The sequence below is a fragment of the Sebastes umbrosus genome, chromosome 21, assembly GCF_015220745.1.
Source record: "Sebastes umbrosus isolate fSebUmb1 chromosome 21, fSebUmb1.pri, whole genome shotgun sequence".
NCBI classification, from domain to species: Eukaryota; Metazoa; Chordata; class Actinopteri; order Perciformes; family Sebastidae; genus Sebastes; species Sebastes umbrosus.
In genome coordinates this window covers 5,227,964-5,241,956 of record NC_051289.1, presented here as the reverse complement: position 1 = coordinate 5,241,956, position 13,993 = coordinate 5,227,964, and the positions used below count along the sequence as shown (strand labels likewise).

The following is a 13,993-nucleotide window of genomic DNA, read 5'->3' as shown; positions in this document are numbered from 1 at the left end:
TAACATGCACACTGTTATTCCAACCTTCCCCTGATTCTGTCTTTTTCTTTGTCTCCCACTTATTGATTCATGAATCACTTCTAATTTTAAACTGGTGAGAATCAACTCCTTCCAGTTTCCCTGAAATGGAGGTGACAGCTGAAGCTCCGTCAGCGTTATTGCCAGATTAGCACTCTGTATTACAGGAAATGTTAAGTGGCCTGGACAAGCCCTCTAAACTGTCTGCTTTTATCTGCTCGCCCACCTCTCCTGGGATGAGGGAGTGCAGTGTTTTCCCACAATTATCTCGTTTCTCTCCCTAAACTCACCTCGCCTCTCTTCCTGTGAGATGGCCATCTTCAGAAAACTTGAATGGACATGGATACTCACATAAAATAAACAAGTATTGGTTATTCTCCTTTTGATCTGAACACAGATGTGTGTTTGTGCTGGAAGCAGCTACTCCAGAGTGTTTTTTTCTTTGGTCAATAACCATATTGACTGGATTCCACACAGACGTACAGAGTTTATTTGTCATGTTGTTTTTATCAGTAGAGGTCGACGCAGTGTTAATTTTGGCAGCTATTTTACATTAAGTCGTAGTCTTAAGACGAAAATGCTTATTAGTTTTAGTCACATTTTAGTCATTTTTATCCTTCATAGTTCGTCTAGTTTTAGGCGACAAAGTCATTCGATTTTAGACAAAATATTTTCTCTTAATATTTATTTTAGGTAAACGCGTTAACGCAAAATCGTTTTAACGCCACTAATTTCTTTAACGCATTAACGCAATCGATCTTTCGGAAGTTGTAGTGGGCTGAATTTTAAAACTAGTGAAGCTACTGGTATCATATGAAACTAGAAAAACCTAAGGAATCCATTGGTACCAACCATGTCATACTAGCTTTTCAAGAAGGAGGTTAAATATACACTCCAAACTTGCGCTAAATTTTGGCGAGGAAAAACTGGCATCGCCATTTTCAAAGGGCTCCCTTGACCTCTGACCTCAAGAATTCTCCACTCCATAAAAAGTCCAAAAACCTTTAGCGCATTATTCTTTCTGGGGGTTGGTGAGAAAATGTTGGCTTAACCTTTGCTGTCCCGGTGAACAGCTGATTTTACGGCAAGTAGACAAGTGGTATTTGTGTCATATCTGACCGGTTTTCAGATTATTTCTCCCCACAACAGTTATTTCTTGAATATATAACGACCATTTATTTAGGTAGGCCTATTTAGTACTTTGAGTTTGATGTTCAGTGATCAAGATTTATCTATTTAGGTATTATTACTTTGACTCGAGCTCTAGTTGGCAGTAAACAGCAGGTTTGTGATAGATTCTCTGATTCTGTCCAGGGGACCGGATAGTGAAGGTGAATGGAGAGAGCATCATTGGGAAGACTTACTCGCAAGTCATAGCCTTGATCCAGAACAGGTAAGATATGCCTCATTCCACATTTTATTATGTGATTTATTTTAAAGGGAAATATGCAAAAGACTGACTCAGACCCCGATGCCCGAGTTTCCATCGAATCCCTCCACTGCCAACACTCGCCTTCATGTTTGTGGACCAACACAGAAAATGAGACGGAGCAATTGTGAAACTTCTTTGGAAAAAAGTTTCCAGAGAGAATTATTTCCCTATTTCTGACAAGCACACATGTATAACATTCATTCACACTTCATTAAACTGCAGCTATTTGAGTCTCATTCTTTCGATTTTTACAAGTCAAACTTAAAGTGCTGTGACTTTTGACAGTTTGAGCTCTGTGTTGTAACAGTTTTTCTTTCTGTCTCGACCCCCCCTCACCCTCGCCCTCGCCTCCGTCAGCGATGCCTCACTGGAACTCTGTGTGATGCCAAAGGATGAGGACATTCTGCAGCTGGTAAGCATTCATTCATCAGTAAATATTGCAAGTGGGCTCAAAAATGCTCCCTTTTTTTAGCGGTTTATACAGCAGAAAACCATGAATACCAGACCAGTTCTCCTTTTTACGATGTTGTTTTATTTAACTGTTATTTATCAAGGTTAGTCTAATTGCAATCAAAATGTAATTTTCAACCTGGCCATGAAGGACGTATCCTGGCTGTATCTTGTTTGTTTAACCTGTACCTGCCACCAGACAAACCAGATACAGCTGTTTTCCTGTTGTTTCCAGGCTTAATGCTAAGCTAAGCTAAACATATTCTGACTCCACCTCAGTACTTAACGCATATTTATCTTCTTCTACCAAAAAGTAAAACTACTCCGTCAAGCGTAGCCCAGAAAACTTTTTATGAAGCGATACTGACTCATGTAGGGGATGTCACGATACCAGAAATTTAGTTGTCGATACCAATGCCAGTAAAAATTTCATGACTGTTTCTACCCAATTAGATACCAGTGTTAAAAAAGAAAACAATAAATCCCATGTACTTCAATGGACACTCCTTTATTACTGTTTGTATACTGGTTTTCGCGATTTTATTATTAATCACTGATGATACGCCTCAAGTTTCTCACAAAAAACATCATGATAACGTTATAATTTACCTTCGCGCAATATTAATTTTTAATGAATAGAACTTGAATGCATCATAATGTAACTCGATGTAACCCTAATGTACGTTAGCAGTTTGCTCCGTTATTTAGCCAAGTAGGACTGTGTTGCCCACCGGCTGCTAACAGCTAATGTTGACTAGCTCTCTCCTGCCGATTTCAACACAGGTTTTTTATTCACAATGTATTATCGGGAACATTTTCCATCTTCCCCGGGATGCGGTACGGTACTGTAGAAAAATGAGTACTGTCACGTTTTCAGAATTTTGGCATCAACTTGGTACCAAAGTATCTGTTCTCCTGACGTCCCTACATTCATTACTGACTCCCTAAAAAAATAGAGAGTAGGTGTTGACAAGCTTTCAATAACTTAGCAGATTAGCTTCTAGTGGCTACAAGCTTGAGTGAACCATAAACAGTTCATTTGACTCCAGACAGTACTCTAGTAAAGAGTGGATGATTATTTATTTATGATGTTTAGAGAGACCTGAAAGTCAAAGGGTTGATCCGTGTAAGAACGTAGATGGTGTAACATCAAAACATCAAGACTGACATTGATTGTCTCATGTCAGGTTGATTATATTTTTGGTTCTAGTTTCCATAAATGTGAGCTTGATCTTTCAGTGAGAGAAAGCTAATAAGAGAAGGAGCAGAGCTAGACTTCCTGCCGCAGCTCCACACCCCCTCTACCCATCACGCTGATGAGCTCAGTGTTGCGAGCAGCCAGCCCACGCCATCAGTCAGGGTCCAGAGCCCCGCAGACGATAAAAACCAGCGTCAGGCCACGTCAAACCAGTCGTCACATGTTGTTCACCTCCGTTTTGGAAATTCTCACTTCTCACAGAGAACTGAGTCAGATCTCACTGTGTTGCTAAATTCCACACATACTGCAGCTTGTTAGCTTGGCTGGCCGCAGCTCACCAGAAGCCACAGAAACTTGCTTTTGGTGTTTTGGAATGAGTCTGAGTGCTCACAAGGCTGAGGGATTCGGATGAAGCAATTAGCTTTTTCTCAGGATTGTTTTCACTTTACAGTTCGTTAAACTCTGGCTGCCATCGGACAGTTTTATACTGTTGCACAATGTGCTACGAACCTAAAGTAAAATTAAAGGCACATGATGTGATTTAACTGGCAAATGTTTCTGTTTGTATATAATTTGATGATATGAATCACAATCAAGTCATTTCTTTAAAATGTCTGAATGAATGCTGCTCAGTGTGACCTTTTTATCCTCTTTGTACGAGGAGAAAACAGGATTTTTTTCAAGGATGAATGGAGGACGCACATGATGTATCTATGTCTATGTTTTTAAATGTCTTCATGTTTGTCTGTATTGTGTTTTGGGAGTCATTGAGCCCACTCACGACCAGAGGGAGTGCAGCTGCAGTCAGCTGATTCCTCTCAGCTCACTGTTTACAGGAGTGAGTGAGTGAGTGAGTGAGCGAGGGAAGGAAGCCAGCGCGGATCAGGCAAGCGTGCTGTCATGCTCACCCAAAAGTGAACCTATAGATAGATAGAGCGGCGTCTGACAGATGAGCGAGAGGATGAAAGAGGCTCGAAGAGGGAGTGTTTGTTGTGCGAGAGCCACTGAGACACCAGAGAGGGGGAGGGGAGGTACCACAGTGAGCAGGTGAGAGTGACAGAGCAAAGGGAGGAAAATGCTGAGTATGTTGAGGGAGAGAGGAAGCAGAAAACATGTATTTTGACTGCAGCTGGGTGGAGGAAGACGTGGGGTGAGAGGAGGAAATAATGGGGATGAAGAGCAACTCCGAAGATATTCAGGTCTCAGGAAGGAGTTCACCTCTATTCTTCTTTCTTCTTCTTCATCTCCGACTGTGATGTCTCTGCTCAGCGAGTGTATTTTTAGCCTGCGCTGAAGTCAGAGAAGTTGCCTGTCTCTCATTGTACCTCTCATTTCTTTATGCTCACCTGTGTACTTCTCTTTATTCCCCTTTTCGCTCTCTCTGCTTGCCCTTCTCTAACCTGTGGACTGCAGTTTTCCAGGGATATCACTGCTCTGGTAAGACTGGAAACTACACTAACTTTCCTTTTAATTTCTGTTTCTCTTATGACCCCTTTAGAGCATGTCTTTGCACACATAGAAGCTGGCAAACCCCAAAAAAAACAAATATACTTCCCGTCTGTGCAGTTAAGTGTACTGTGGTTGAGCATATGTGGGTGATTTTAGGGTATTTCCCCAAATAGCAGGTTGAGGGAAAGATGTGTGTAGTGTAAACACAAATGATGTGACTTCACATGTCAGCAGACTCCAACCACTTTGCTCTGTACTTTCCGTATTGAGGAAATTGGTTTCCATTTAACTGTATGACAGATCCAGAGGGAGGCACCAAACAGCAGACTCACTGCTGCTGCTGCTGCTGTCAGTGCAATTGTAACCTGACACCTCAGGTAGAGTGCTATCGATTAAAGTCCAACACCTTGACTCTCTCCCTTTCATTTTCTCAAGAGCTTGTGCGCTGAAGGGATGAGGGAATACAGCCTCTTCATTCAATATGCAACCAGGAGTGGTCCACGCAGGGTTATAACTAGCTAAATTCAAGTGTTTTAGTTCAAGTTTTAATCGAGGGAAGTACCCTAGTTGCCACAGGGACAGTACAGTTGCGGAACCATGCTGACAGAAGTAGCGTTAGCTGCCAACAGCAGACGGAGGCGCCCCCCGTTCACCTTCTCCTCATGCCTCAGGGCACACTCTCCAGTACCAAAGGTGGGTAAAAGCCCCTGTCAGCTTAATCCTCACTCCTGGCTCTGTGGGGTTTATTCTGGACTTTCCAGCCTTCTCTCTCTACTTATTTGCCTTTCTGGCTATCCCTTTTTCCCACTCTTTCACATCTGTTACTTCTCAGGGCAGTTAATTTGTACCATGGCATGCTGTAACATTTGTTTGCAGTCTCCTAGGAAAAGGTTGAGAAACTGTAACTGAAGCAGAGTGTGTTTGATTTGGAGAAACAGCACTGGAGCGCTATGTGTCTACATTTAGCATGCTTGTTGTTTTATTGCTATAGACGGGCTGGTTCCAGTTGTCTATCTGTCACTTACAGTTCTCTTGAGGGAATGCAGTAACAGTGTTTGCCTTGCTGATAATCTCATCAGCTCACACAGAGACTCTTGTCAATGAATGACACCAGTGGATTACCACTCTTTCTCTGCTGTCAAAATGTGAGGAACCACATTGCCGTGGTGCAGATGAGGTATTTTAGAAACAGAAGATTGATACTTTTGCTGTAATGGCAAAGAAAGATGAAGTCATTGCAGTAAATGAATCATCTAGATCGGACTTTGTGCTCTTGGATTTGCATTTATTGAGAAGTCTGATTCACTAGCAGGTCTACAGCACTCCCTGTTCTACTGTATTCTGTCCCTGGTTGGGTGTGATCTATTTTAGCTTTCCAACCTCTCAGCAACTGAAGTGACATAATGTCCTATAATCTCTTGCAGGCGTACTCCCAGGATGCATACCTCAAAGGGAATGATGCGTACAGCGGAAATGCCCAGAACATCCCCGAGCCCCCTCCCATATGCTACCCTCGGATAGAAGTTAAGGCCGCTGGCATGGCTCAGACAACGGAGCCCGCCATGGTCAGCGAGACCCCTCGAGGGACGGCTCAGGGGCCAATCAGAAGAGGGGGGTCCCTGGAAAAGAGCTACCGGCTCGAAATCCCCGTTCCGCCATCTCCTCCGCCCCAACAGACGTCAAAATCTCAGACAGTGGCGTGTGTCTGCACTGAGAATGTGAGGACAGCGGCAATGCCTCCTGATCCAGTTGACAAGGGGTCCCGGGTGGCTCGGGCTGGACCCAGCCACAGGACAGAGGAAAACCGGTTCAGTCCTCCAGCAGATTCTGGCTCAACTAGACCGAGACCCCTTATTCCCTCAGTACCTGGGGGCGCACAGTTGCAGTACCCCTCTTCCCGTCCCATAGAAAGCTACTCCCCTTCCTCAAGACCTGGTCCGCTCTACTCTGACACGTTATCTCCACCTGTACGGTCCACCGCTGCCTCACCGGACACGTTCTCCACTGCCATCTCACCCAGCGCCAACCACTACTCGCCCTCTCCCACAGCCCCCTCCACCTCTCCGCACCAGAACATCGACTGGAAAACCTACACGACCTATAAGGACTATATAGACGCCAAGAGGCTGCACACGTATGGCTGCCGCACCATCCAGGAGCGCTTGGACAGCTTGCGTGCGGCTGCCAACTCCAGCTCCGCCTACGCCCAGCAGCGTACACCGCCTCCTCAGAGCGCCAGTCAGAAAGGGGCACTGGGCTCCCAGGTCAGACGGAGAAGCACCTCCAATGACCGCGGGATGGATGCGAGCACTGCAGCGACTCCGTTACGTAGCGTCTCCCAAGAGAGGCTCGGAGGCGGAGCAGAGAGGACAATCAGGAATTGGCCTCGGAGTGCTTCCGAGGATGCCCTGCCTTTCTCCAACCCCGCAGGAGCACCGAAACCTCGGGCGCGGTCTTGTGATTACCTGGGGCAGCAGCCTGGAGAAGCAGGTGGATTGGCTGTCTTTGGAGATCAGGTAGCTTTGGAGGACAGGCTGCTGCTGTGTCGGGGGGAAGAAGCCAGAGCTAGCAGGCAGGGGACAAGCCTGAGAGCTTTACCTCATCTGAACAGGAGTCTCACTGGACAGAAGGGAGGAGGGCGAGGAAGTGGATTATCGAACTCTGCTCCTTCGTTTACTAAAGGTACGACGGATTCTGTTCTTAGGACAGACAGTGTCATACTGAGACCATCGCGTCTGCCTGTCAAAAACTCCATCTCAGACCCTTCGCCTGCCTTGTCCTCCACTAAAACCACAGACCCTCTTAAAGACCAAAGAGCTAACATCGTGGGCAACCACCTGGGCTACTCCTCCCCTCTTCACCTGCAGCTCAGAAGCAGGGCTGACAGTCTGAAGACAGAGAGCAGGGCAGAGGGTGGGTTGGCAGCCAGGTCCTCCTCATGCTCTGGTACCTCCTCTAAACTGCCCCTGCAGAGACAAAGTGCAGTTCCTGCCTCTTCTTCTGGCCCCTCCACCACTAACGGAGCTTTGACCCAAAAGCCAAAAGTCAGAGAAATCTCCAGTTCCACCGGCGCCCTTTTACAGACTAACGGCGGTCTCGCAGAGGGTGTACAAGGACGGGATGCGACAGTCGTCGTCCTAAGAAGGGACAAAAACTCCGGGCCTCCCCACATCCGCCCTCCGTCCTATGTGCTGGCTGTTAATGACAACCAGGGACGAGTGACTCACAAGTCACCACCGTTGGTGAAGGCAGGCTCCGCCGATGGAGCGATGTGCTGGACGTCTAATGACAGCTTCAGGGAGATGCATCTAAGAAGGCTCGGAGACACACGACACAAGTCTGGCTCCGTCAACTTGGACGACTCCCTGGATTCAATCCCCTTCATAGGTAAGACTGCACTCGCCTCTACACCGCCTTAAACTCTTCCTGTTTCTATAGCAACAGCCGTGACAGGGCAGTCGGGGTAGAAGCAATTACACAGCATGTGTTTGTGAAAAAGTATGTTTATGCATGAAAGCTTGGCAGCTAATTTGAATATGTACCAAATTCACACCATGCTTCTAATGAGCTGATAGCTTATTATATACATGTTCTGACATGTCCAGTTAGGTCTGGTGTTTTGAACTTTGATCATCTTTGACTGCAGACCAAAATTTGTTTATAGCATCAAGTAGCGAAAGTTGGCATCGAATGCTTGGCCAGATCTTAATCTTGTTCACTTATTGATGTGACGTTTCCTTATCTAAATCAGGAAATGCTGTAGATGCAAATCAGGAAACTTTAGACTGTGTTTTATTTAGGGAAAGTCCCTGTACAACTGGTTGTGCTGTGGAAAAAAATGCTTTTGTCACTGTCGCTGTGAATCCTTCGTAAGAGAATATCCTGAAGTGTGATTGGATGGATTATATCATTGGAATATGTTCTATTTATTCACAATGGGTGCTGTTCTGTGGCTTACAGTATGACTGGACAGGATTACTTCTGTCACGCGTCTGGTACATTGTTAAATGCCTCTCTTATAAACCATTAATGTTCGAGCATATTCCCGGGGTAAGGAGGATCCTAAAGTGAGCCATTTCATTTCACGTGGCTGGATTATTTGGAAGAGAGAACGCCAAATTGGTTCAGTAAGCAAGTTAAAGTAACAGTGAATGATTTCTTTTCCTCCCTGTCTGCCTGTCTTGTATCTGGTACGAAGAGCTGATAGTGTTGCGTTATATATTCAAGAGATGACTTTTTTTTCTCCCTGACTTTGTGTATGGAGCCTCCATGTGAAATGGGGATGTACGTCTCCATGTGACTAGTGGCGTCTGTGCAGCCATTGGCCACTATCAGAGCCCATTTCCGCCGATGATAGTTTGTAAAACGTCCTACGTCCTATTAATAGATTTACCTCTATTAGGCTTGGTACTATTACCATTGTGAAATTCTATCAGGGATTTACATGTTCTGATACTTCTAGCATTCACCAGAGAGAATAACTCAGCTGCAGTTGCAAACAAGAGGGTGTGTGTCTGTGTATACTGTATGTATAGCAGGTTGAAGGTTTGAGGGGAGAGAGATTTCATGGCAGTAATATGTGCACAACTAACAAACAGATCAGATGTTTCATGTTAAAGTTGTGTTGTTGAAAGTTAAAGAAATGCATCAGTACATTTGCAGAAATTCAATCATTTAGATTTTTGTTCTTTTTGACTTGTAATGGAGACTCCCCTCAGAAAAAGCTTGAACCCCCACCCCCAAGTTCACTCGCTTAGTTTCGCTCAATTACTGGATGCTTATGGGATCAAGACCTAATATTGCTGTGTGACGTAACTTCTCGCTACACCAAATACATAAAAAATGTCTGTCCTGAGGCAATTATTAGTTCTGACTTTGGGAAAGTGGGAAAAACACTAAAATTCCCCCAAACTACTGTATCTCAGAATATCTCTTTAACCAAGTCACACACATTTAGACTATTCTATGTGGTCTTTGACTAATGTTAGAACTAATGTAAAGTTCCAGACACACCAAACCGACATCAGAGAACAGTTGCGTCGCCTGCGTCTTGGCCATAAAATTGCACTCAAACACACTGCGAAGACTACAGCCAACGGCCAACTGCGAGGACCGAGGACGGCTGATATACATGCCATTATGATACAGTACGTACATGAAATAAAGCAGTGTTTTGAGCCCTCCTGGGGAAACCCAACTCCCACTTTGAAAACCTCTGATATACAGTATACACTACACACACTGTGGACAATCCTATCTCAAAATCCACAGTTTAAGGTGGCCTATCTGGTATTCCTGTCCAATATTAGTGGGGCATAACACTTTAAATATCTCTCTCCATAGGAACCAAATTACAAAAAAGCACCCGAAGCTCCCTTCTGCTTTAGGAGTTGGTGCATTCAATGATCACTTGATAATCAAGTGTAAGCCTTTCCATTGCGGCCTTACTTCTCATAGTACATCTATTGTGTCCAAATGTCATCGAGGATAAAGTGTGGATCATCAGAAATAATGGTAGTCTTGTGTCTTAAAGGAAATACCCCTTGTTAGAATTAGATGTCACGGTGAGGACATTTTCTCAACTGTACATACCAACAGTTGCTAACGTACACACAACCTACGCACAAGTTAGTCCTTAAAGGGACTCTCTGTAAGAATCAGAAATTGCTTGTTAACAGTGACACCTGTGGCCGTTAAGTCAATGACAGTCAGCGGCCTGTTGCTCGGCTTGTGCTCGCACTACCGACACACACGAGACTGAACGTGATTGACAGCCATCATGTTGTTTAGCAACATTAGCAGCTAAATCCATGATATCACCATATATTTCACATGCTTGGCAGTAATGTTAGCTTACCAAACTAACGTCCCTCCATGAATCGATGTCCTAGTGTTAACTTTTCCTGCTTCAGCCTCCCGAGGGTGGTCAGAAGGCACAGGGGAGACATCGTAGTTTTGGTCTCCTGGCGCGGAGTCGATAACGTTACTCGCTCCAGAGTTAAACCCCGCCGTCACTTCACTCAGCAGGGAAAAAAGAGTATCTGCTCAAACTGCATTTCCTTGATATTCTTAAAGCTAAACTAACTCTCTTCTGCTCCGCTGCTTGCTTGTTTCGCCACTGCTCTCTCTCTCTTGCTTCACCACTCACTTCCCACTTGCACACACACTCCCACAACATTAGTTTTCGACTGACGTCGGTCACATTCCTGTTTTGCGAGACGCGCCTCACTAGATATAACTAGATATACACTTTTTTTGTGCTTCTGTGGAGTTTTTGTTGGAGTCTGAGTTGTGGTGGCGGCTCTTTGTTTGTTGTCTTTAGTGGACTCCATTTCTAACCGAACGTTATTTACGGCTAAGGAACTTATGACGTCACATCTGTTGGATTTCCCCAGAAAAACGGGCCCGGTTTCTTCACATTAGAAGCCGTCTATAGGCTGATAAAGGAAACCCACAAAGTTGCAGAAGGTCTCATTTTTTTAGGTTAGGTTAGAACCGGTTCACACATTGGCGTGTGTTTAAAAAAAAACAACAATTTATACGTATAAAAGTTACATACGATCCCTTTAAAGGAGATTGCTACTTGTATAGCACATTTTAGTTTAAAAAACATCATAAAAATCCATAATACACTGATGGAAACCCTGAGAATAGTGTTTGATTAAGTAAAAAAACAAGTGTACAGTATGTGTTTTAGTGTGTTGCCAATGAAACCACTCGTCCCAGGTCATGAAAGCGGTGTCATTTATTAATTTCAGGCATATTACTGTACTTTACTCAAGTTACAGTCACAGCAGATCATGTTATTTAGATATTTAAATGCTAAAACAAATTGGTTCCTTGTGGCATTTTGAACTCAGGGTGACATCGAGTCAGGTGATTACGTGACAGCGTGACACTGTGCTGAAGGCAACCATGACATATTCAAACCACCCTTTGGCATCTGAGTAGGGCAGCACGCACACACACACACACGTATACACACATACACAGAGCTGCTCTCCAACTCAATAAACCCCCCAACCCACTCTCTGAAATGTCTCATATTTCCCCCCAGTGTTGTACAGCAAGAGAAACCCAAGAACCTAATGGGCTGTGACATAACAAGAGAAATAAGAGCATTCCTGCAGCTTCGTAGTACAGCTCCAAACAATAAGTGGAACAACTGCTGTACATTAGGTGTCTGCCAAACATTTTGTACTGGGAACAGAGCACAACTGGTGCTGCTAAAGTACATGTGAAAAGTCACGTCCTCCCTTTTTGAGGAGAAATCTTTGCTTTTTCCTCAGAAACTGAATGCGTTCGTACCAAAGCCAAAGCATCATAGTATCACTGAGTTCTATATTTACTCGTCGGGGTATTTAAACCACAAATTTACAATTAAAAAAAAAGTTGTTTAGTATCGTGTCTTTTCATATCTCTGCCAACTAATCGGCTGACATAACCAAACAAGCTTGAACTCGACCTTGCATCCTCATTTGCGTCATCATTAGTGACTCAACAGCAGCAAATGAGAGCAGCTCATTGTGTGTCTTCATGCCCCAGAACCTGCAGGTGTTAATCATATCCTCTTCCAGCAACATTTCCCTCCGTATACACAAACACACCTCAGCTCTCACTTTTCTAGATAAGATTACAGTATGATTTCAGCATGTCCCAGTGTTCTGTGTTTAACACCAGTGATGTGCTGTAAGCCTGCACCGCGGTGGATGTATTAACATCTCTGTTCCCAAACAACCGGCTATCGGCCAGTAGCTAGTAGTTCTAGTAGCGTCATGACATAAACAGAATTTAATGGAGTTGTATGGTATCAAAATCAAAATCTGTGTGCTGGATTTTTTCCATTTATGTCCATTGCTCATTTTATGCTCTTCTGGGAAGCAGCAGGGCAAAAAAGTTTAATAAATAAATAAGTAAGTAAGTAAATTGTTATAATAGTATGCATATTAATAATGTTTTTATTGTAGAAACAGGCAATTTCAGTAGAGACATTCAAATTATGACGATAGAGTTTGTACGGCACTTTGTAGACGGACGTTTTACCGGCGTCCGGTAGTCGCTTTCAGTCCAAAATGGCGAAAGCGTAGCTCTGCTGCTGGGTGCTAATGTTGCAATGGAATGAACAACTGGCTTTCACTTCATCAATATAAGTTCTTTGGTTAGAGTAAAAATAGAGTAGTATTGGATCTTTTCATCTACCTCTCAGCAAATAAGCTTATTTCCCAAAATGTGTAACTATTTGTTTGAAGATCTGCATCTGCATGTTTAAAGCCAATCTTGATGTCTACAGCTGACATTCCTCTGAAAAATAAATTGTAATTGTACGTGTCAGACATCACTGACTGCCGCCGTTTTCCCAGAAACAGGACTGGAGGTATACAAACAAGCAATTAAATGAAATTGGCATCTGCCGGGCAGAAATGAGGTTTGCAGTGTCGTGGGAGATTTCTTTGAGGTTTGAGGGGAGAGAGATTTTACAGCAGTGATCTGTACACAACTAACAAACAGATCAGATGTTTCATATTACATGTCGTGTAGTGCATTGCATTGGTGGGAATTTAATCATTTTACTCTTGATCTTTGACTTGTAATGGTATTTTTGTAATGAAGGCAGTGTAATGTAAGTCAAATAACATGTGAAGTGCGCTCATATGTTGGTAGTGCTACATCAGGTTTCACCTGCCCTTCCTGCATCACCACAGTCGCTGATATGATTCATCGTACGCGTCTCTTCATTTGTTTTTAGGGCTCGCCATCTTGCTGATATTGCATATCAGACGTTATGACACGGCCGTGTCTGCGATGATGTAATGTTAGCTGACTACCCAGCGTGTGTGTGTGTATTTAAAGGGAAGGTGTGGACCAGCTTATCGGAGATGAAACACCTAGAGTATCTACTGTCTGACGGACTGCGTCTCTGTCTGCATCACTTTGCTTCAGCCCCATGAGCCCTTATCACAGCGCTTTATTGCTGCCTGCTGAAATGTTTATTCAAGTGGAGATAGCAGAGATGAATTAGCCTTTGTTTTTGGATGATTTAATTTACTGTATGTTATTTCCTGTTGCAGACTGCGGCTGAATTTATGCCAAGGTTGTATAGGAGTTTAGCAGGAGTAATAAAGAACATGCTTCCACGCAGTGGGGAAATACTACACAGTGTACCTACTACTGAAGGCAATGTTTGTTTTCCTAGGATGGTGAGGGCATGACCCACCCTACTCTGCCTATGATTGGCTTACCCTACTTGCAAATAATAACTTTTCTAACTAATCTAGGTCACTCTACATGGACAGCAACTAACAGTTACAACCTCATATCATATTACAAACTACATGTGAGCAAAAAATGTATATACAATTTCTTGTGAATTAATAAAAAGTCTCTTACCATCAACCCAACATTTACTTTCGTCTGCCATGTTTCTGCGTAACATGACGTCAACTTGG

The 13,993-nt window shown here is 43.8% G+C and overlaps 1 protein-coding gene and 1 long non-coding RNA gene across 8 annotated transcripts in view; one reads left to right on the top strand and one right to left on the bottom strand.

Annotated features, from left to right (window-relative positions):
• LOC119480267 (rho GTPase-activating protein 21) overlaps positions 1–13,993 on the top strand; it is a 94,238-nt gene that overhangs the window by 66,614 nt on the left and 13,631 nt on the right. For 4 of the 7 annotated variants that reach the window (XM_037756381.1, XM_037756382.1, XM_037756380.1 and 1 more), the window contains exons 5-8: positions 1,333–1,411; positions 1,808–1,862; positions 4,512–4,535; positions 5,972–7,934. In XM_037756381.1, the coding sequence (XP_037612309.1) occupies positions 1,333–1,411; positions 1,808–1,862; positions 4,512–4,535; positions 5,972–7,934 (2,121 nt within the window). Of the gene's footprint in view, positions 1–1,332; positions 1,412–1,807; positions 1,863–3,950; positions 4,298–4,511; positions 4,536–4,647; positions 5,241–5,971; positions 7,935–13,993 lie in introns of those variants that run through there. The other 3 variants (XM_037756379.1, XM_037756385.1, XM_037756384.1) reach the window with 3 other exon arrangements.
• Positions 2,331–13,883, bottom strand: LOC119480269. Its single transcript, XR_005204863.1, has 4 exons — positions 13,873–13,883; positions 9,741–9,744; positions 5,751–5,755; positions 2,331–2,474 (listed from the first exon to the last, which is right to left on the bottom strand). It is a non-coding gene; the product is annotated as an uncharacterized LOC119480269 (long non-coding RNA).